At 32.6% G+C, this 21,879-nt stretch overlaps 1 protein-coding gene across 8 annotated transcripts in view; it reads right to left on the bottom strand.

The window, feature by feature from the left end:
• Positions 1-20,652, bottom strand: part of LOC118199941 (serine/threonine-protein phosphatase PGAM5, mitochondrial-like) — a 64,292-nt gene extending 43,640 nt beyond the window's left edge. Inside the window, exons 1-4 of one of the 8 annotated variants that reach the window (XM_085807104.1) lie at positions 20,005-20,328; positions 18,856-19,049; positions 10,368-10,504; positions 1,937-2,055 (exon numbers count right to left, since the gene is read on the bottom strand). In XM_085807104.1, coding sequence (XP_085663230.1) covers positions 1,937-2,055; positions 10,368-10,504; positions 18,856-18,915 — 316 coding nt within the window. In that variant the 5' untranslated portion in view covers positions 18,916-19,049; positions 20,005-20,328. Of the gene's footprint in view, positions 1-1,936; positions 2,056-10,367; positions 10,505-15,524; positions 15,979-18,855; positions 19,050-19,986; positions 20,329-20,450 lie in introns of those variants that run through there. The other 7 variants (XM_085807105.1, XM_085807106.1, XM_085807107.1 and 4 more) reach the window with 7 other exon arrangements.
• Between the last annotated feature and the right edge of the window lie 1,227 nt (positions 20,653-21,879).

Here is a 21,879-nt window from a genome sequence, read left to right as displayed (position 1 = left end):
CATAAGATAGCTGTTTTCATTGGGTAGATGACTTATGAATCCATTCTGAGCTAGCCATTGTTCGAATGTAACGCCTTATGTAACATAACAAACGTATTTTGAGTGCGAAATATGCAATGTAGGACTGTGTGTCAATCCTTGTTTTGAATTATTTCGCACATAGTAGAGTTTTTAAACTGGAATTTAATTACCTACAGCTAATTCTTGGTTAATTTTTTTTATTTCGTATTTGAAAATTTTTTCCTTGTTTGTAGTACAGTCAAAAGTCGTTAATTCGGACACCCATAATCCGGACCTCAAAGCTACAAACTTTCTGCGCATGCGGAGTGTTGACGCATGCGCGCAAGACCTTTACGGCTGCGAATATGTGTGTGCGCATGCGTATAATACGTTTACGCATGCGCGTTTAATGTATAACAGACAGTATAAGCTAAGCTAAAATTATCTAATTATCTATTTCACTTAATGTTGCAGATTGCATTGTTCCTTAATCTTCGAATTGGATCCGGCTTATTATTTTTTGCAGACTGTTAGAGCAATTTTGTAAAAGTAAGCTTGAACTTTCGATTATGACAAATAGAATTTCCGATATATATTTACTAATACGTAAAGGATCTACAAAGCGAAAGTATGTTTCGAAGTCCATTAAACAAAAAGTGGAATTGCTGCAAAAAAATTGATAAAGGTTTTGTTTCCATTCCAAAATCTTTTTATCAATTTCACGCTACTCCGCGGCGGGGGCGGGGGGCGCAATGAATTGGAAGTTTATCTGTCAGCACTATCCTTATCTTCAGGGCAGATGTTTTTATTTTATTCGGCTTATAATTCCTTACTAAATGTAGTATTTCATCTCGATGTACTCTGATATAATTTAAATCAATTTTCTCGTCATTATAAATATCACGAATACACATCAAATAGTTTTCTGGTTACAATTTTCTAATCTCGACTATTCTTAATGTATGCTTTACGCATGCGCGCGTTGAAAGAAATGTTTAATAAACAAATAAATATTAAGCTTTTTTTGTAAATTTTGATACCCTTTAGATCATAATTGCTCTTTATTTCATAAATTATGGCTTCATATTTTTAATTTTATAATTTCTGTATGCTATCTTACCAGATTTAAACTGATGATCTATAATCCGGAATCGCCGAAGTCCCGATGAGTCCGGATTAAAGATTTTTGACTGTACTATTTTATCTGCCCATCTTTCTTAAAATGAATACAACACATGAATCTCTTTTTTAGTTATTTGTTTTGGTGCTTTACAGAAAATATGTATACTACTTGCTAGGAAAACAGGGATACAAGACAGTTGGAGTCTATCTGCCAAATAGCTTTAAATCAAAATTGGGATGTTGATGGAGAATTTCAGAAGTTATACTATCACCATTAAGTTTCAAACTTACTTTAAATATTTTATACATTATACACGAAAGCAATAATGAATACAAAAAAAAAAAAAAAAAAAAAGAAAAGAAACTTCATCAATATATGATTATTTAAATGAAGTTCGGAAAAAACTCGCTGAGAAATTTTAATCCTAATTTTGATCACAGACTCAAAATTTAATAGCATAGACATGTGAAGTATTGATACAAGTTTGAGCTGAATGTAAGTTACATGAATAAATAAAACCATAATGCAGGCTGTTTGATATCCATTTCTTTTTAAAAAATTTCAATAAAAAATTGCCGCTTCATAAAATCTCCCAAAGCCATTATTTGAAATACACATTCAACTGTTCTATAATGGTATACTTTATTAGTATGTTTTCACTTAACACTGTATCTGAACTAGTTACAATAAGCATGACAAATGCAGAATTATTATACAATTAAATAGTTTTCCTGCACACTGTTAGGAATAGAATATCAACAAGAATTAGCTACGTCATAGCTATTATCTAGACGAAAAGTTAATGGTACTCACCTAAAGCAGTTAAAGCCCTTGGTCCTTTTACAGTGGATGTATCATGAGATTGAGCAGATCTTATCATAATAATGTTTTTATTAAACATCGATGGAGAAGGTTTTTCGTCTTGTTCAGGACTAAATTTTACACAACAAAAGATTATTTAAATACAATAGCAAAACATGGAAATTCACACATTGCAAAAATAACTACTTTTTTGCTAGTGCATGACTAAATATTCACAAGTGTATAAATATTCTGTTTTACAAAACGAACCATGCAAAAGAGTATGATTAATTATTTCCTGATTTCTTTTTTCCTTTCTGTTGGGCCCATTTCTTACACATAAACAGGTAAGGAATTTACAATTTAATAAATGCTAAATCAGGGTTCATAGCCACATTTTAGTTAAAAAAATAAGCACCTATAAGCACTTTTCAAGCACATTTTAAGGAAAAAATAAGCACCTGTCTAATTAAATTATACACAACTGCATAACCTTAAAAGAAAAATTAGACTTGTAATTTAAAATATGAGCATTGCAATATTTATTTAGAGAATGAGCATTACCTCAACAATGGAAAACAATTAAAACTTTTTTTTTTAAATTTTAAATGACAGTTCAATTTACAGAATTAGTTTACAATGAGAGAAAAGAAAACTATGCAGAACTAAACTATATTACAAAATTTAATGATGATATTTCAGTTGAAAATATAGAAAATAAATAATAATAAGTCATATTAATTGTATTCGTTTGGCACCTAATAATAAATACAATTTATTTTTCCACTCATATTAATATTTAAATAATTTAACTTAAATCAAAATTCTGAACATTTTCTAAATTTTCATTGCATAACAGTTTTTCCTTAACATATATCCGAAGCAAAGTAATTTAAGTGAAAAAGAGGCACATTTCTGAAATCAGAAGATGGGAAATTGCTTCATTCAGTCATCCTTTAACAGTAAAAGCTTAACTAACCCGCATACTCGGAAATTTCCGAATATTCCGGACAGTAACTGGAAAAAGAGGAGTGGGGAAGATTGTAGCCGTTCTTTAGATTTAAATTTAGGCTAAATAAATGATTTTGACATTTCGATATGTGCATCATATAAAAACCAACGGAACTGAGAAATATTCTGCTTAGAAAGCACAGTAAAACTCTTTTAAGTGTTCATAAACAAATCTCAGACTGAACATCAAAATTAATTATCAATGCAAAATACCGCAAACGTTATTGCGCAATACATGTGGCATAATTCTTCCATAGTATGTGATATTACGGAATCGGAATCAACACCTGCCGGTATTCGGAGAAAAAAGAACTAAATAAAGGAAAAGAAATATTCTGCTTAGAAAGCACAGTAAATAATCTTACTAATCTGGGGTGTTTCTGATTCTAATTTTCAACAGACTATATTAAATTTCCGAAATAGAATTAATCTTCGCTTGGTTTGGATAGACCGCAAAAACTTTTAATCCTATTCAATCTAGATTGGACAGTGACAAAAAAAAGTCCGCTGCTTCAATATTAGAGATTTTGCGGAGAAACTCCCAACCTCCGTACCGTATAATGTATTGGCAAAGTAAATGAAATTATTTTGACTATTTAATTACTTTCCTTTTATTTAAGCCATTCCGAATATTATTCCTTAGAAAGCTAATCTGTCTAAAAACACACCCATTTTTGGAAGTTTATCTATACTTCAGCAGTTACTGCAACTATATTATTATAAATATTCATACATATATGCTCATAATATAAGCATAACGATCATAATAAACATGAATATGAACTGACCACGCGGAACGAGAATGCAAATTATTAAAATCTTGATAGAAATTCAAACGTGTGTAGTATTTGGGTGGGAGGAAAAGAATACCGGAATTTTCTACGTTTTTGCAATTCTTTGGCCAATAGAACGACGTGCACCTGTCTGTACTCTCGCGCTTAATGCAGAGGAAGGGGGAAAGCAATTTTCGGGAGTATGATTCACCATCTGACGTTGCATATAAGGAAGAAAAGTTGTTTATTTAGTTTCGGCTTTGGTACGGGGAAAAAATGCGCGTTCATAAAAAACAAAGGATTAAAAAAAAAAGCACTAAAAGCAAAAAATAAGCACTAAAAACAAAAAAATAAGGGCTTTAAAGAAAAAGTAAGCACCTATAAGGGCCTTTATATTTTATTTTCAAATATAAGGACTTACAAGCACTTGTAAGGACCACTACGAACCCTGTAAATGATGATGAAGCTACCATCATATTGCTTCAAGACAGAGGAATTATTCATGAAATGGCTTTGTTCTAATTATAACCAGTAGAACTAAAATATTGGTCTACCATAAAACAATGCTGTCATCTACAATCATGTTTGAGAACAAATGGATTCTAAACCTAAACACAACTTGCAGGTTTATGTATTCTTATACATAATGCTGTTCGATTTCTATGCATCTGCTGGCCAGAGTTACCATCACAAGTCCTGTGAAATGCAGTTTTCAAATAAGCCATAGTATGATTGTGAACTGGAACGAATATGTCTAAGAGGTATGTGATGCTTTCATAGCTCATCTTAAATTTAAAATCATTAAAATAGACAAAAACTTATTCAATAAAGCCAGAAACAGTACTCTGATTATTGACCCAATCCTGAGAAGAATAATCACCAGGCAACATGCTATGTCACCAAAGAGTTTTATATGAAAATGTGTTTATCTGGCAACTCACAAATGGCTGCACATGCATCACACTAGGTGCAGAATTTGGCTCATGAAATTTGATGGTCATCTTTGTGGGTGGCGTTTGTTGTGATAAGCATGTGCAATTTTTTTTCTTTTAACCGTTTGAGTCCGGCGCGCGTTTCACTTGTATGCCAAAAATACGCGCAATGCGAAAACGCTTCTCTTGTTTTGTATCGAAAATGCGAAGACACTGCTGTTGGTTAGTATACTTGAAAAAACATTATTGAAAATTGAAAAAAAATTATTGAAATATTCAGTTGGTTTCACATTAGGAGGAGGGGCATGCTTTGGTCCAGGTACTTCAGAAAAAATATTCGATTCGTTCGAAAAAATTGTATCCACGGGTAAAAACTAGTCAATAATATCGGCATCGGAGATACTTGCAGTTACTTCATCATCATCAGTGCTATCACTAATAACTCGTAATCTCTTAGAACAAATGATGATGTCACTTCCACTATCACTTTCAAGGTCATTACTATACTCTTCATTATCACTTCTCATAACATAGTCACTTTCAAATGAATCAGAACTTGACATGGGTTATTTCGTAATTATAACACTTGGTAAAAAAATGAAAACCATTTCCAATTCCTATAAAACAACTGCTACTGATATCACTCTAACTGCTCTTAATAACTGCGTAAAGTATACTAACTAACAGCAGCGTCTTTGCATTCTCGATACAAAACAAGAGAAGCGCTATCACGCTGCGCCATATTTTTGGCATATGACAAGTGAAGCGCGATAGCGCTTCGCTGGTTAATGAACCAAAATATCAGTGGAGTTTACCTGCTAATGAAAAAGAACGTGTTGCATACCTAAAAGACACATTCACAACGAAACACTGAAATTATATAAAATCACAAAAATTTAACAAATTAAAAACAGCCGAACAGTATTCACTGGCTGCAAAAACATTAATATTGTCAGAATTTATTTTCATTATTATTTTTAAAGTAATAAAATATGTATAAAATGTTGCATTTAACAACTTTTTATTTATTTCCAAAGTAACATTATTATAGAAATTTTGCAGCTAGAAAATACTCGTTAAAATGTATTCCAGCTAGTTCTTTAGGTGACTGTAATAACAGCTTTTTCTGAATTTGTGCAATTCTCTAATCTTAAAAACATCAATGTGCACATAAGAGTTGAATGGCAGAAAAAAAAAAAAAAAAAAAAAGTCTTCTTATGGATGTTACTTGTATTTTTAATTTAGTTAATTTGCTGCTGATTTATGTAATTTTAAGTGCCTCACTATTTTTTAAAATGGCTACAGTTTTTGACATCTGAGGCTGGTAAAAAATTAATCAGCAATAATCGGCAACTTTGCGGGAGGGTTGGGCATATAATCAGAGAATGTGAAAAATTAATCAGCAATAATTGGCAACTTTGCGGGAGGGTTGGAAATATAATCAGAGAATACCAAAGCTGAAACAGAAAACAGCTTATTCATCAAAAGAAAAACCAATACTAGTCATGTTCATCCACTACAATAAGTTTTGAAGAATTACATTGTGAAGCAAGTGAATGTTTTCTTGCTAAACTATGTCTCAAAAAATAATTAACAAACAGAAAAATGGTCATGAAATGTCAATATGTTGAAAAGCATTGAAATTTTCACAGGTTGTTGAACAGAAGAGAAAATGCTACGCAAAATAACAGAAATAAACAAAACGGGTTTATCAAATAAGCAGTATAAAAATTAATGTCCCTCACTTGTGCTACAAAATATTCAGTTGCAAACAAAAGGCATATGACCACCTGTACTGGAAATACAGGCTCAACAGCGACAATTTAGCTGCAAGGAGGTCATCAACAGCACTTTGCGAGATCTGTGCCCATTGTTGAAAAGAGAGAATGTAAAGGCCGCTGCTTGGCAGCAGAACGCATGTAAGGTATAACCGCATATCAGTTGATTAGGCAGTATAATTTCTGTGAAGGCTGGCCCACTTAATAATAGGACAAATGTAAATATTGTATAAACGATATAATAAATAGTAAATGAACCACCGGACACTTTGTGTTAATGAGCAGGCCACCATGGTTTAATGCAGATTTTTAGACATGTTGTCAAGTCATTAAGGTTCTGTGGAGGATTGCAGAGAGCAGAAAGACATCTCCCGAGCATGTCCCAGGCATGCTCTATGGGGTTCAAGTCGGCAAATGCACCAGCCATTCCATTCAAAGCAGTGTTTCAAATTCGACGTATCAGTTGACAATGCGAGCTCTATGTACTCATGTATTATCATCCATAAACATGGCATCAGGACCAATGGCTACCAGATGTGGGTGAACATATGGATCCAGAATTGCATCCTGATCACTGACCAGGAAGGAAAGATGTGGAGATCAATTTGGCTGCCGACCGATATCCCTGCCCAAGCCATCACACCAGCACGACTGTAGCTGTGTGACAAGCTCTTCTGTGAGACGATGTCAACTGCATACGAACTGATGGTCGTCTGGAATACAGATGACTTTTATGTAGCCGTATGCAAACAGTTTATCGGAATATCACTATTTCAGCAAGTTGACGGACTGAACTCATCTGACAATGGCGAGGTTGCAAACACGGTCTTCACGCATGTTTATAACTCTAGGACTTCCACTACCAGGTTTTTGTAATACAGTATGTTCATTTTGATATTCCACAAGCTGGTGAACGAACGCTTGACATTTAAGGCTAGGGCAGTCTCTACTGGTTATACCCCAGAATGGATCCGCCTAACTGCATACCAGCGTATGTTTTCACTCAAAAGCCGCCAACGACTAATTTTCATAAATTTCAAGGAAAGGACTGAACAAAGGTAACAATGAAAAATTAGCAACTGCTGAAATAAACCTGTTTTTATATCCATCGCATCACACAGCACTATGTATGGTTATGGAAATATTTTACTGCAGAACTGCTTTCGTATTTCACTGCAATATACATATGCAAGTTTCTTTGCTGTAACCTTTCTTCTTCTCAAGTTATGCTAATTTTATTGTTTGTTGCTTATTTTTTTAGATAATGCATATCATTCTGCTTAGATATTAATAGCCCACCATTGGAGGAAGTAGTTTTAGCAATTGTTGGACAGCATATAGACTTCTGGATATCAGCATTTCACAGTAAATCATGCACATAATTTTTGGGACCGAAAAAAATGGCTATCATACTCAAACAGTTCAGCATTTGTGAAATAGTGCAATAAAAATCAGAAAGTCAATGCTCACCATCATTTAAAGGTTTATTTTATACAGTTCATGTGGCATTGAAAGCATCTGAAAACGGAAATGTTCTTGCAAGTTAAATGACATTTACAATTCTGTGCTTGCTGTTCAATTTTGCATGTGAGTGCTTAAAAGCTTTTCTTTTAAAAGAGATATATTAATTTTTCACATCAAAAGTTTTTCTACTCTTCCTTTTAATCTGCATGACATTATAGTAGTGCACTTGTGTATATTTAGCCAGATACCACTAATAAAGGTACCAAAATAGAACATGCAAAAGCACAGATATATTGTAAATAATATCAATTTGATAGAAGAACTTAAACTGTAAAAAAAACTTCTACTATTAAAAAGGTTACCATATTAATCCCTTCATGACGGCATGTTGCTGAACTGAAAACCCTCTGCAGACAGGTGCGTCATATATGCATTAGTTCTAAATGTCTATAGCAGCCTGGTGATGCACTGGTGCATCGTCGTACTGATCTTCCAAATGGGTATGTCATACATGCACCTTCAAATATACACATGCTTTTAGAATTTTACTACAGTTAGCTTATTTAAACATATACGTTGTTCCCCTTATGTCCATGAAGTACTTTCCGATTCTGGTGGTTCGGTTAGATGTTAAGAGCAGATTATATAAAGTAAACAAAACCCAGCTGATGGGCAGTTGAGGCTTCATGTCATATATACATTGAACAGTTTCCGATTTGCTTCATTTTTTTCCCCTCTATGAGAAGAATGGGAGTGGAGTTGTGGTTTTAGGAACATGAGTTTGAGTTCAATTTGCATCTACTTTAGATAGCAGATGAAAGTTTTTTGCACTGGTTAAGAGAGTTAAACTAATAGTACAATATCGAAGAGAAGTTTTTAATGGAAGAAGAGAATATTCGAATAGTAAAGCCCATGTTTGTCCATTTGACCTATTTCTTCAAAATAGCCATTAGTTACTATTTTGACAACGAAGACTCTAAATTTAAGTGAGAATAGTGATTTTGATAGTGAAATTTTGTCAGAGAGCGAACTGGAAGTTTGTTTTGCTTTTATCTCATAATCCAGCAGAACAGAGGCAGCACCATCAGGAATTGACCTGTTAAGTAATTGAAGGCTTATAAATTTACGGGAATCGTAGAAGTAAACTTACTTTAATGTTATGTGAATGAAACTGAATTTTTTCACCATTTTTTTCTATAATCTGATGAACATAATAGTTGAAGAAACTAAATATTTCTGTGAACGAATGAATGAAAAATCCATCTTCATCCAAAATCAACATACCCCTGTGCATGTGACTAAAATGAGGGGATTCCTAGGATTAATTACTCTGCTAGGAATAATTAACAAATTTGACCTCAAAATGTGTTTCGTGAAATGATAGCAACTAGATTATCACACACTGTCTCCTCTGAATCATATATGCTATAGTATTTAATCATATATTTTATTACTTTTTACATATATTCAGATATAGATGTAAGCTTTTTATAATGTTTCATTGAGATTAGATGAATATTTTATTTTGCATTTAGATTTGAATTTAAGTTTCTTCAGAATCTCTTGATATTCTGTATTTATGATTATATTACTGTTAGATACCATTACAGTAAAAATCAAAACAATTAATAAAAAAGAAATACTTTTAATGAATTTTTTTAAAGTAAGGCTTAGTGATGCAAAATACCCTGTCTTGCAAGATCACACTACCGTAACAACACACTATCTCCAAGATGACTTGCACTAACTGGCATGCCATCGCATAAGAGGATTAAGTACTGATGCATATATGATACATCCGTCGTGAAGTGGTTAAAAATTCATTAAAATACTGTACAAGAGCTATTAAAATGCAACAGACTTCCAATTAATTTGGATAACTCAAAATTACAGAAGAAAATATTCCTAAGAAATTTGATTTAAGGTATAAATTCAATTGGTAACACAGATTATATCAGCATTTAACACAAGAACACATTTCAACACACAAATAATGTTTTTGTTTACATTACAAATTACTATTACTTCAATAAGTATCAAAGGTAAACAAAAAAAAATTAAGCGTTGTAATTTAACTACTTTTTATGATTTAGCAACTTATTTTTCATGGATGATTTAATAACATTTATTATATTTCAGATTATATATAATTAAATTACACAGTACATAGTGTTGTGGATAAAAACTCTAAATACTGTGATATCATCTGCTATTTCACATTTCCTTCTCCATTTTTTATTTCCTGCAGAAATTTTTCCTTTCTTTTTAATGGTCCCTGTTAGAATTTTTCCATCATTATGCAATAAACAAACCTTAGACAAGGTCTAAGACACTCTAATTAATTAAAAACCTCCTTAACTGTAAGTTCACTGCATTTGCTAAAATTACTTCAGAACAAAATGAGCTTGATATTCAACATTTAATGGATTTAACAAAAGCTATCTCATAAATAAAATTTCAAATATGAAATATAAGAAATAATTACTTGTCCCAATCATAATTCCATTTTGATGTTGGTTTCTCAAAAACATCACTTGCATACACTTTACTGGAAGTTATATAGACAAGTCCAATCCAAGCACAACTACTAGCTCTATGAATCCAGTGATGAAACATAATAGCCTGAAAAAAAAATTAAATATTGCAATTCTCTTGATATAAAACACTGGAATTTATCACATTAAAACCATTTATCATAAATGGGTTTTCAAATTTTATGTTAAAAAATTTTTACAGTAAATATTTGAAAAAAATTATTTACTATAGTACCAATAATTTTGAATATTTCAGTGACATTTACAATCCTGTTCTTCCTCAAATATGAATAAAGAATGATAGACGATGCTAGTTGCCAATATATATATATATATGAGTCAGGGGTTTTCAACCAATTGGAAATCTCATCAAGCTGAGATTAATAGATAACCAAGAGGCAGGCTATAATGAAGGTGAAGTCTTGTGAACCAAAAGGTTTCAAAAATTTAAATACTATCTTACACAAGCCCAGTAAACTACAAAGAGGGTTTAAGTTTAAACATTTTTAGAATAATTTCAGGGCCATTTAATTAATGTTTAAAATGTAATGAATGTAATGTTTTAAAATGTTCGATCTGATAACCTTTTTTATGCACTAAGTCTGCAACAGATTTCCATGATAAGGACTTTTCATAAAATTTCCAGGAGCACTGATTTCCATGCCACTTCCACTAGTTTCCAGAATCCATTAATCATTGTCAGTTTGCACTTAGAAAAAGCTTTTTTCGAGCAACCAAAGGCACAATAATCTATAAGTGAAACATCAGGTGACTTCACAGGAAAACGATGAAAACATATATATGCAACACCTGTATTGCTCTCCATCATCATTTCAAGGAATGCAGCAATACTTTACGAAGTATGACTTATTGCTTTGTTTTGATGAAGTACCATTATTTGAAAATCACTGGGATAAAAAAATGAAATATCTTCGTTAAATATCCGACATAAAACTTCCTGCTGATAGTAAATGAGTTGACTTTTAACTTTTTTTTTTTTTTTTTCCCTACTGCCCTTATTTTTAATTTACCACAGTAAGAGAATCCTGAGACAATCATAAACTCCTTAATGAAACTTCCTTTGCATACATGGAAACACATTTGTACAGTTTTTTCTCTTTGTTTTTGATAATAAAAAGACATTTTTTGTTGCAATCATTTAGGTGATGCTTCATCAAGGATTGCAAGGTATTCACTGAAGTAGTGGAAGAAACTTGCTCTTATAACTCATACTAATCACTTTTGCCATAAAGATGAATGTACATGTTTAATTTTGTCCTAGTTTAAAAGACAATTGAGATTCATTATCCATAACTTAGGCAAAACAAGTGCATGACAAGTCTAAGTTGTCAAATGTACCCAAAGGGTAAATAGGTTTGCTAACTTTTTGCCAGAGGTAAAAATTTGTTAACAGAAACAAGAAGAATGCAACAATATCAATAATATGGTGGGTTTTCAAAATTATATTTTTAGTTGATATGACAGATAATTTTCATTTTTTAAACAAAAAATTCAAAGCAAATAGCACACTGCATTGCAGAAATATGAAGCACTTTGCTATTTGGATCTCCTTTGTTGAAAATTTGAGACTTTTAAGAATGACACTGCATCCAAAAGTTTTCGGTATTTTTCAAATAAAAAAAGTTTGTAGACGCTATTCATTACATCAAAATACATTATAATTATTCTTAATAACATTATTATTATTTTGTTCAGATGCACTCTGCAATAAAAAAATGCACACGCCATGAACATCCCAAGTAACATAATGGCACTTGATATGCAATTAACCCAAACCCAAGCTATGTAAAGTATTGAATAGGCTCAGCCAGTGAAAACAGAAAGCATATATGACACACCAGAACGCAGCAAGCTGACAAATGCAAAAGGCGCAGCACTCACCCACTGTGTAAATTTGTACCTGTTTCTGTACTCGAGTTACTAGACATAGCCAAGAATGTCCCAAGGATGTATGTGACAATGTCACATGCAAACGAGTAAATTCCAAAGAGGAAATATCATCACCTTTCAGGAAAGTGTGGTCATAGTGTCATGAGTAATTAATTCGAGCATGCCCTCCTCCGGTAAGCAGTGAAATGGAAGACTTGATGCATCAAACAAGCAGCTGTGCTTGCTGCCACAAGCATACTGACAGCTACAAAATTTACCAAACCATAGAACCTATCCACATCACTGGGACATTTGATTCCACAAAGAACTACTGGACAATGGCTGGTGGAGAGTGGACAATGACTGCTGTTATGACCTGCCTGCGGCTTGTGGAATGGAGCAAACTGGAATCATACGATTTTTCAGTAATGAATCCAGGTTCTTGCTTAGTCTAGACAGCCACCATAGTTATGCATGGAGATGGCCAAGCCAATGCTGCTAACCCTTAGAGTTTAAAAATGTCTATAACTAAAGAAGTATCAACTACTTTTTTTACAGCAATAAAAAGATATTTTTAAAGCCTTATAACAAACATAAATAAATATGGTTTCATAAAAGAAATATTTCCTATTACAGCATATATTACACCTGCAGCAATAATTAAAAAACAGTGACTTCATCAAAATTAAATAAAAATCTTAAACAACCAATTTTCTTTTCATTGTGTTATTCATCAAGACTTGCATATGATATGGTCACATTTGGTCATCCTGCATATAACCCTGAGTAGCCAGCATTGCATTGATGACAACCTCAGGTTTATTATGGTAAACATGTTGGGGAATATTTTTTAACATGATAATCAGCACGTGCAGTACACATCACAAAATTTTATATCTTTAACATGGCAACCCTCCCATAAGACACTCTGATTTCCCAATAAACACATTTAGAATATAATCAACTGCTGGCTCCAGCCATTGCAAAAAAAAAAAAAAAGTATCTGATCTGGGTGATCATTGAGCCTGATCAGATATCCACCAGAACAGCATTTGATATCTGTATGCATCTGTGATATTTCCACATCCATTGACATCCAACGCACTCCTACACCATATTAATCTGTTAACATCTCTGATCACTGTTGCTACAAAAAATAAAGTTATTGATTCTCCCATTATTCTTATATTTTCCTTATTGTCTCCCCTCATGTCTTCAACCAGTTTCATAAAGATCCACAGCTTTTTCTAGATGTGCGACTTTTATTTTTTTTTTCAGCTTATATTAAAAATGATTCTGAAATCAATAAATGGTACACCCTCTTTTTGAACACCTGATTTTTTTAATTTACCACTTCTAAAATACAGAAAGTTGCACAAGATGAATTTATGAAAAACCAAAATTTAATGACATGTAAACAAAAATACAGGATGAATATCCCAGCAGATTTTCATACAAGAAAATATATTTGCTCCATAAAGTGTTTTTGATATAATGTACTACTGTGAGCATACTATATTCTCAGTCAAGAAATATACTGTAAACCTGTAGTGACATCATTCAACCAAAAAAATTCAGAAATGTGCATTCAGTTAACTTCAAATTAGAAAAACTGATATTGAGATATAAGTTTAAAAAATTAAAGCACAGATAAGTCATTAAACCTCTGTTTGATATAAGGTTTGGAGTTAAAAATATACATTTCTTATGCAATGAATATTGGCTGTAATTACTTTTGTTTATTCAGTTATTAACACTAGAATTATGGAACGGTCATTTTGACTGTATCTCCATTTTAATTGGACATAACTTCTTTAATTCTTTGTTTATAACTCTGTTCTAAAAACTTACGAATATTGCATGACAATTTTTTTTTTTTTTTTGTTCATTTTAGGTAATTATTTTTGACAATATTATTGTTTATACCTAGAACTACAGCTATTGATCATTTCGACCGTATCCAGAAAATTACAGATTTTTCAACATTTTTATCACTTTTTTAGCCATTTCTGGTTTGCTGATAGATAAACAAGTGTATTTTTGGTAAGGAAGATTACATATTTCACAAAAGTGAGTGGGGAGGGGAGGAGGAATAAAAACCCTGTTTGGAACTTTTGCTCGCCATGTTTGTGCACTCGCTTGTGTTATAAAGTTTACTTTTTAGTAGATACAAATGTACTTCACTTCATTTGGATAAGTTTGTTGTTCTGACCTCTTTATCATGTCACGTAGAAGCGTTAGCAGAAAATATCTAATGAAGAAAGAGATTCTGAAAGTCTTTCTGATGATAATTTTGCTTCAGAAATCGAACCTGATGAAGAATTTCATATTGAAACTACATCCAGTTTATCCAACGAGGACTGGTGGCATCCAGTTTATCCAACAACTACTACTGAAGCAAATGAATTCGATTCGTCTAATGGAGAATCTGTTCACAAAACAGTAATGGAAACTAAAAATTCAGATCAAGATCCCAAGGGCTACAAACAGATTCATTTTCCCTTGTTTTGGATGATATTTTGAATGCTTTCATAGATAATATAACACCTACGTCTTATGAAACAGAAAAAAGCAAGAACGTCCTGCTTCTGAGTACCATGCACCCAACACTGGAAATCACATCTGATGAAAAAAATACACCAGAAGTTGTGAATTTTTACAGTTCGACCAAATATGGAGTTGATGTTTTGGACCCAATGGCCAGAAAATACTCAGTAAATTCTCATCCAGATATTGGCCAGTACAAGTTATTTTACATTTTTGATTTGGCTGTGATAAAGGTATGGATAATTTACAAGGAAACAATATAAAAATATCAGCCGTCGTGATTTTACCTTGAATACAGCTGAGGAGCTTTGAAAGATGTACATTTGATCCAAAATTCACAAACTTTTTGTATCTAACGAAAAGAAAATTGGTACTTCTATCAATCCTTCCCGTAAGCGTAAACAATGCCAAATAAATACATGCAGAGGCAACAAAGCTTTGAATACTGCAAAAAATATGTTTGTGGAACTTGTACAGGTAAAAGTATAAAAATTAGCAATCTGTATGCACTGCAAAACCGAGTAATGTACCGAGTAAGCACTATTATGTACAATTTTTAATATACTTATTTCATATTGAAATTTTTACCAATAAGAAGTTTAAAAATATCTAGTTTTTTTCCCCCCCTCTCTCTTTGTTATATTACATTATCCATCGATTAATATACTTACTTTGCTCTTGGTTAGAGTTGACTTAAGGGTACCCCTTGTATTATCGTCAAGTTGTTGTTTCATTTATCACCAAGTTGTTGCTTCATTTATGGTAGCCTGAGTAGTTAAATGTTATGGAAACCCTATTATGATGTAATCGGCTGCATGATTGCGGTAAATTCGTAAGGGGTTGTGATGTGTGTTGGTTAGGAAGTATATTGCTTGTTTTGTGGTTTAGGCGATAAAATGGCTGAATGTGGCGAGATTAATTTGAAGTTTCTGTACGATTTGGAAAGAAAGGGGAAAAGAGCATTACTTGACTGGTGCGTAAATGAAGGTTTACTTAGTAGCCATTATCAAGTGTCCTGTTTGTAGGAAGGAAATGCGTATGGTCGAACGGCGCTACGGAGGATATTTTTGACACTTATTTTGTGAATTTATGTGACGACGCCAGTATACAGATTCTAGTTCAGATAATTTTAGGAAGTTTTTGGATGCTGTTAAGGAATTTTGTTCGACTGAAGATGTGTGAATTCGCAAATAAGCTAAGTGAATATTTTCTTTGTGTAGAGCAAAGATGAATTTCCTTTTTTTATGTTATTTTATTGTTTAATTTAAAATGTAGTTTATTGAGATTATATATTTTGGTTTAATTCTAGTATCCGGTGCACACGGGATTTGGCTACTTTTGGCGACTTTATGATGAGCAGTAAAAACGAGACATATACGGTGAGTAGTTAACGGGTCATTCAAAGAAAATATATAGTTAAACATAGTATATACTATGTATATAGTGTATATACACACATAGTATATATATAGACTTTCTTTGGATCATTTTTGGTGTTGGCGATAATTTACAAAGTCGCGCCAAGGCTGCACCGTATACTAGGATTTTACCTATATTTTTTGTTGGCTGTTCCCTTGACTTTTGAAGTGAATGTAGTTCGATCTGTACACGGGCAAGGGAGTGCACAAAGCCTAGTTTGTGAAAAATTCTCCGATTTTTATTTAAGTGAAAATTGGTTGATGTGTACATAGATAAAGTCAAGGGAGTGCGCAATGCCATTTTTGTGCAATTCTGGGATTTTTTTTAAAGTGAAAATAGGTCGATGAGTACATAGATACCGAGTTTGTGCAATTCTTTGCCTTGTTATTTTGGTTAATCTCCCCTTCAGAGTGAAAAAGACATTTCCAAGTATTTCACAAAAAATAATATGCACAACAGTTATGACAGAATGAGAACAGTACAGTTATTAAGTGCCTGTGGTATGTGCACCTATTTGGCTAGAACAACATTTGCACTGCCTTTTGCCACTATACTGTACAGCGAAGTACATAATATGTGCAACTCTATGATCGGCATATAATCTCTGATGATAAAGGAAAGCCTGCAGCTCACAAATGTATTATAATTGTCATTCCCATGGCTGCCAATATTGCAGATGCATGTTCCACTTTATCTGCTTGCTCAAGGATTGTGAACTGCATTCTTGTTCAGCACTAAAAGTCTCATTGTAATACTGTCAGGAGGGTTGATACTTTCACTTGCGAGTCAAGAATTTAGACCAAGTTAGGAAAGAAGTAATATCGGTACTTACGTATTAACGCAACCAGGCCAAAATTCGCATAAATCGCCAAATTTGGCGACCCTACTTACGGCAACCCTACGTGTTATACGTAGTTTTTCGTAAATACAATGAGTTTCAATACAAGTGAGTTCGAAAATGTTGGATTTCTGCATGGAACTGTTAATCACAAATATAGCTTTGTGGATACCAACACGGGCGTTCACACACAACATGTAGAGCACATGTGGGGCTCAGCCAAATGGTGCAACAAAAAACAGAGAGGAACAGCCCGTCATCATCTTGACTCATACCTTATCGAATTTATATGGCGCCTGTTAATGGCGAAGACGGTTTTCAATCAGTGCTAAAAGCAATAGCCAAAAGATTTCCGCCGAAAAAATAATTCTGCAACTTATTCAATTTCGAAACCGGAAGAGTTTAATTGCTATTTTATATTTTAAAACAAAATAATATAAAAAACGGCTGATCTTTACATTATGGTAACTGGTAGTTTGGCGACATTTTGGAGGCGATGACCTGGGACTTTGGTAATAATGTGAGCAGTACTCAGTTCCGATTACGCATTATTTTGTGTGAGGGAAATGAGAGATCATGTGATATTAATGGACGAATTACGGTTCTTTAATCAGAAAAGGGGGGAAATCAGGAAAAAATCTGGAAATTTTGTATTTGCCTTTATTCTGTGTTGTGTGAAACAGTGTTCGTTAATTTTTGGATCCCATGGCCCTAACTAAAGTGAATTCGAAATGGGTATTTAGTGGGATTGAAAGGTGTAATAAGTGTTTCTTTAAGGTTGTGCGAGATAGAAGTAAAGATGTTTTATTAAGTTATTTATTTTACTTGGTACCTTGGTGTGAACTATAAGTATGATATTAAAGATCCTGAAATAGAAATAAGAAAAGTTTATCGGACACGTAATCAAGATTCTGAAGAAGAATAGGTAAGTTAGTATTTTTAATTATTTGAGGATATTATTTTTATGCATTGTTCTAAATGTAAGGTGGAAGGAAAGTAATTTGCGTAAACGTGCATGGAAATAATTTAAATATTTGACACTAAGTATTTGTAACCATTTGTAATGAAGTAAAGGTATGAATTAGTTAGTGAGGTTTGTAATATAATAGATAATGTAGAGGTAAAAGTTTTTGGATATTTTATTTATTTTATACGGGGAAATGTTCATATTTGGAAAGGGTATGTACTTTTTCGCGATCAGGTAATTTCATATATGTTCTTTTTACCGGGTTTAAAGATTGAGAGAATTGTCATGTATTTTCGTGAAATTTTTCTAATTTATGAGAAAAAAGCAGTGTACATGGATATAGTGAAGTGTGCGCAATGCCATTTTTGTGCAATTCTGGGATGTTTTTTTAAGTAAAAATAAGTCGACGTGTACATGGTTCAGTGATATTTTAATTAAATGAGAGTTATTTTGTGAATTTTATGTTTGTAGGAATTTGGTATACGTTTAAGTTGAAGTAAACATGCATGGAAATAATTTAAATATTTGACACTAAGTATTTGTAATGCTTGCGGTATGAATTCGTTGGTGACGTGTATAATATAATAAATGATTTAGAGGTAAAAGTTTTTGGATATTTTATTTATTTTATATGTGGAAATGTTCATATTTGGAAAGGGTATAAACTTTTTCGCGATCAGGTAATTTTATATATGTTCTTTTTACCGGGTTTAAAGATTCAGAAAATTGTCATGTATTTTCGTGAAATTTTTCTAATTTATGAGAAAAAAGCAGTTACCATAATCCAAAGATTAACCCTTTCGACTCCCCGTGTATACAGAGTGGCCCCATGCTGCATAGACACTATACATTTACGAACATCGTTGCCTTCTCTGGGATTCGAACCCAGGCCCTTCAGTATGACAGTCAGTAACACTAACCACTATCCCGGTTGGGTGGCGTTCCTAGTATATAACTGACAATAGCTGGCATCTGGGAAGCAAATAAAAAATAAAGTTGGTAGTCAAAATGCAAAATTTCAATAAAATGTTAAGTTCACATAATTAATTATGATTTAAAGATGTACTTCACATGCAGACTGCTTTATTTCCTCTGTTCTAAACAAAATGATTCAATTCTATTATTAATATTGAAAGTAAAATGATTTTCAAGAGTTAAATTGTTATTCTGATAACATAACTATAGGTCATAATTACAATTCTTAAATATTTCAAATGCAACCTTCATAGTAAATAAAAATATGCTAACAATTAATAAAAGTTATATTTATGTATAAGTCATTTAATAGTTTCAGTTACACAGAACTAACAAAAATCTTGATACAGAAATCCAGTATCAGGCACACAAAAGTAAGAAATACACAAAAGAAATTCAAAGAATCAAAAACAAATATAGCCCTGGTGTATGTCATGTACAGATGGATTTTTTTTTTTTTCTTTTCATTTAAACTGACATTTCGCATTATTTTTAGTAGCATGAGTGAAAGCTACTATTTATGCCTCAACCGGTGTTAGGGCCACTATTAGGACATTTCTTAAGTTATTCAATAAGATGTTTAAGTAACTGGTACTATTACATTATAGTTTGGTTTTCTAAAGTATTTAATGCAATGTGCTTGATTTATTAATTCACCACTTACAAAATCTGCAAGTGGGAAATGTTACTAAAACCAGTGCGCGAAATTAACAATATGTTAAAAACGGGAGCTTCGTTAATAAAGAAACAACATTCAGAAAAGAAAATAATTAAAAGACTAGCGCTACTAATATCATGCACAAATTCTATTAAAATTCTTAAAACACATAAAGAAAAAATAAATATACAAATATGGAAGTTGAGAATGTACGCTCATAACTGTAATGGAAATTTTCACGCTTTATTAAAATTACAGACACTTTTAAAAAAATACCATTTTGAGAAGTAATACCTGATCAAATAAGATTTTACTATTAGTTAAACAAAATACAACAAGAAAAAATAAAAATGATGTTATACATTCGCGCGATTTACCGTCTAATTACGGAGTACAATGTTGCCAAATTATTGAAACAAGGAACTAAAGCGTCCCAGCTGAGGGACACAGATCATTATCCACAGATATGTGCTCGGGCATTATTGACCTATTCCACTGGACCAAGGGAAGGGTTTTATTACGAGGCACTTATATTTATTGCCTTTATCCCCACATCATCAAAGAATTATTTTTATCGCCAAAAAGAGGGTTCCGCAAAGAGGTAAAATTTAGTGCCAAATGTTAAATTTAACAAAAGAGTAACTGCCTTCCACAGTGAAAAAAAGTCAAAACACTGAAGGACTGTATTTAGTAAATTTTGTGTGTTGAAAAAGAACCAGAATCAATTTTGAGGAGATTACATCATGAATTTTGACAAGCATCGACGTTTCCTTGATCAATGGTCATGTGGTGTTAACAACACGAGAGGGGAAACACTTGTGAAGCTGTACGCTGAGCATGAAAGTGTTCAGTCCCCTCGCTCTGTGCTAAGCATCGCTGATAATTTCATGTATTGCATGTTTAATTCAACGAAATAATATGTTATATGAAGTCGTTGGTTTAATCAGTAGAGCTGGAGCAAACCAGGGATAAATAGAAGGGCTAGCTCATTTCTTTGTTCAACTCCTCGCCGAAGCGAGCCTAATGGGGGGACGTAACAGGCAATAATCTGACGTCACTGTGATGCCACCTGTCCTGATTTCCCGCGTTTAAAACAGTAGTTTCATTGAGCTGCGAGACGATTTTCTAGAGGTTACATATCCCAAATTAATTTTAATAATATATATCTGTTTTCTAATAATGTATATATTTAAAATAATTTATATATATGTAATTTTAGTCAGTTTTTATTTTAAATTCTATACTGTAAAGTATCGTTTACGTAATATGGCTTTTTGCGCTGCAGTAACGTGCCGTAGCACTTACAGAAGTATGAAAGGATGAGATATTTTATTTCATGGGACCAAAGGATCCAAATGAGAGTTTGCTTTTGACGAAAGAATGGATACACAAATGTCAAAGAGAAGATTCTATTAATGTGAAGAGCGGAAAAATCTGCAGCGAACATTTTCTATGCAGTGTTTATGAAGATGATATGAAAAATCGCTTGTTTGGATAGCCACAAAAAGAAACTGTTGAAATGGAATGCTGTGCCGAAAGTAAATTATGATGACAATAATAAATCGAAATTGATGATGACAATAATAAATCGAAATTGATGATGACAATAATAAATCAAGTTTTAATGATTTTGAAATAAAACTCACAAATGAAAATGTAGATCATCCTGAATGTTTAAGGATAAACAAGAATGCATTGATAGTTTGAAGAACAAAATAATATCCTTAGAAAATTGTATTAAATTGTATTAAAGTATTGAAAAATAGAGAAAAGAAAAATTTTAGAATGTTTGTTCAGCGACAAAGAAGGTGGACGACATCTAGGCAGAAATTGGTATCAGAAAATTAAAATCGCAAATAGCGAAATTTGGGGGCGGGGGAGCACAAATCGGAGAATTTGGGAAAATGTCTAAAGCCTATTTTTATAAAGACGCAGATTAATTAATGCATTACTGAAAAAGAAGAAACAAATCAGGTGGACTAGTGAAAATGTTTCACGTTGCATTGTCATAAGAGCTCTTGTCATCTCAAAGCTATGATTTTTGGAAAGAAAAAAAATTAAGAAAAAAAAATTGGAATATCTTTACCTAGTATTATCAAAGTAAAGAAATGGTGTTTATTTCATTTTTTAGTGTTTTCTAAATTTTAGTGTAGTCCAAGAATTCAAAGT

This window comes from Stegodyphus dumicola, chromosome X1, assembly GCF_044657685.1.
Source record: "Stegodyphus dumicola isolate Sdum_Otavi_A_Nest chromosome X1, ASM4465768v1".
NCBI lineage: Eukaryota > Metazoa > Arthropoda > Arachnida > Araneae > Eresidae > Stegodyphus > Stegodyphus dumicola.
Note: the sequence above shows the minus strand (reverse complement) of the source record. Positions and strands in the feature narration are given on the sequence as shown.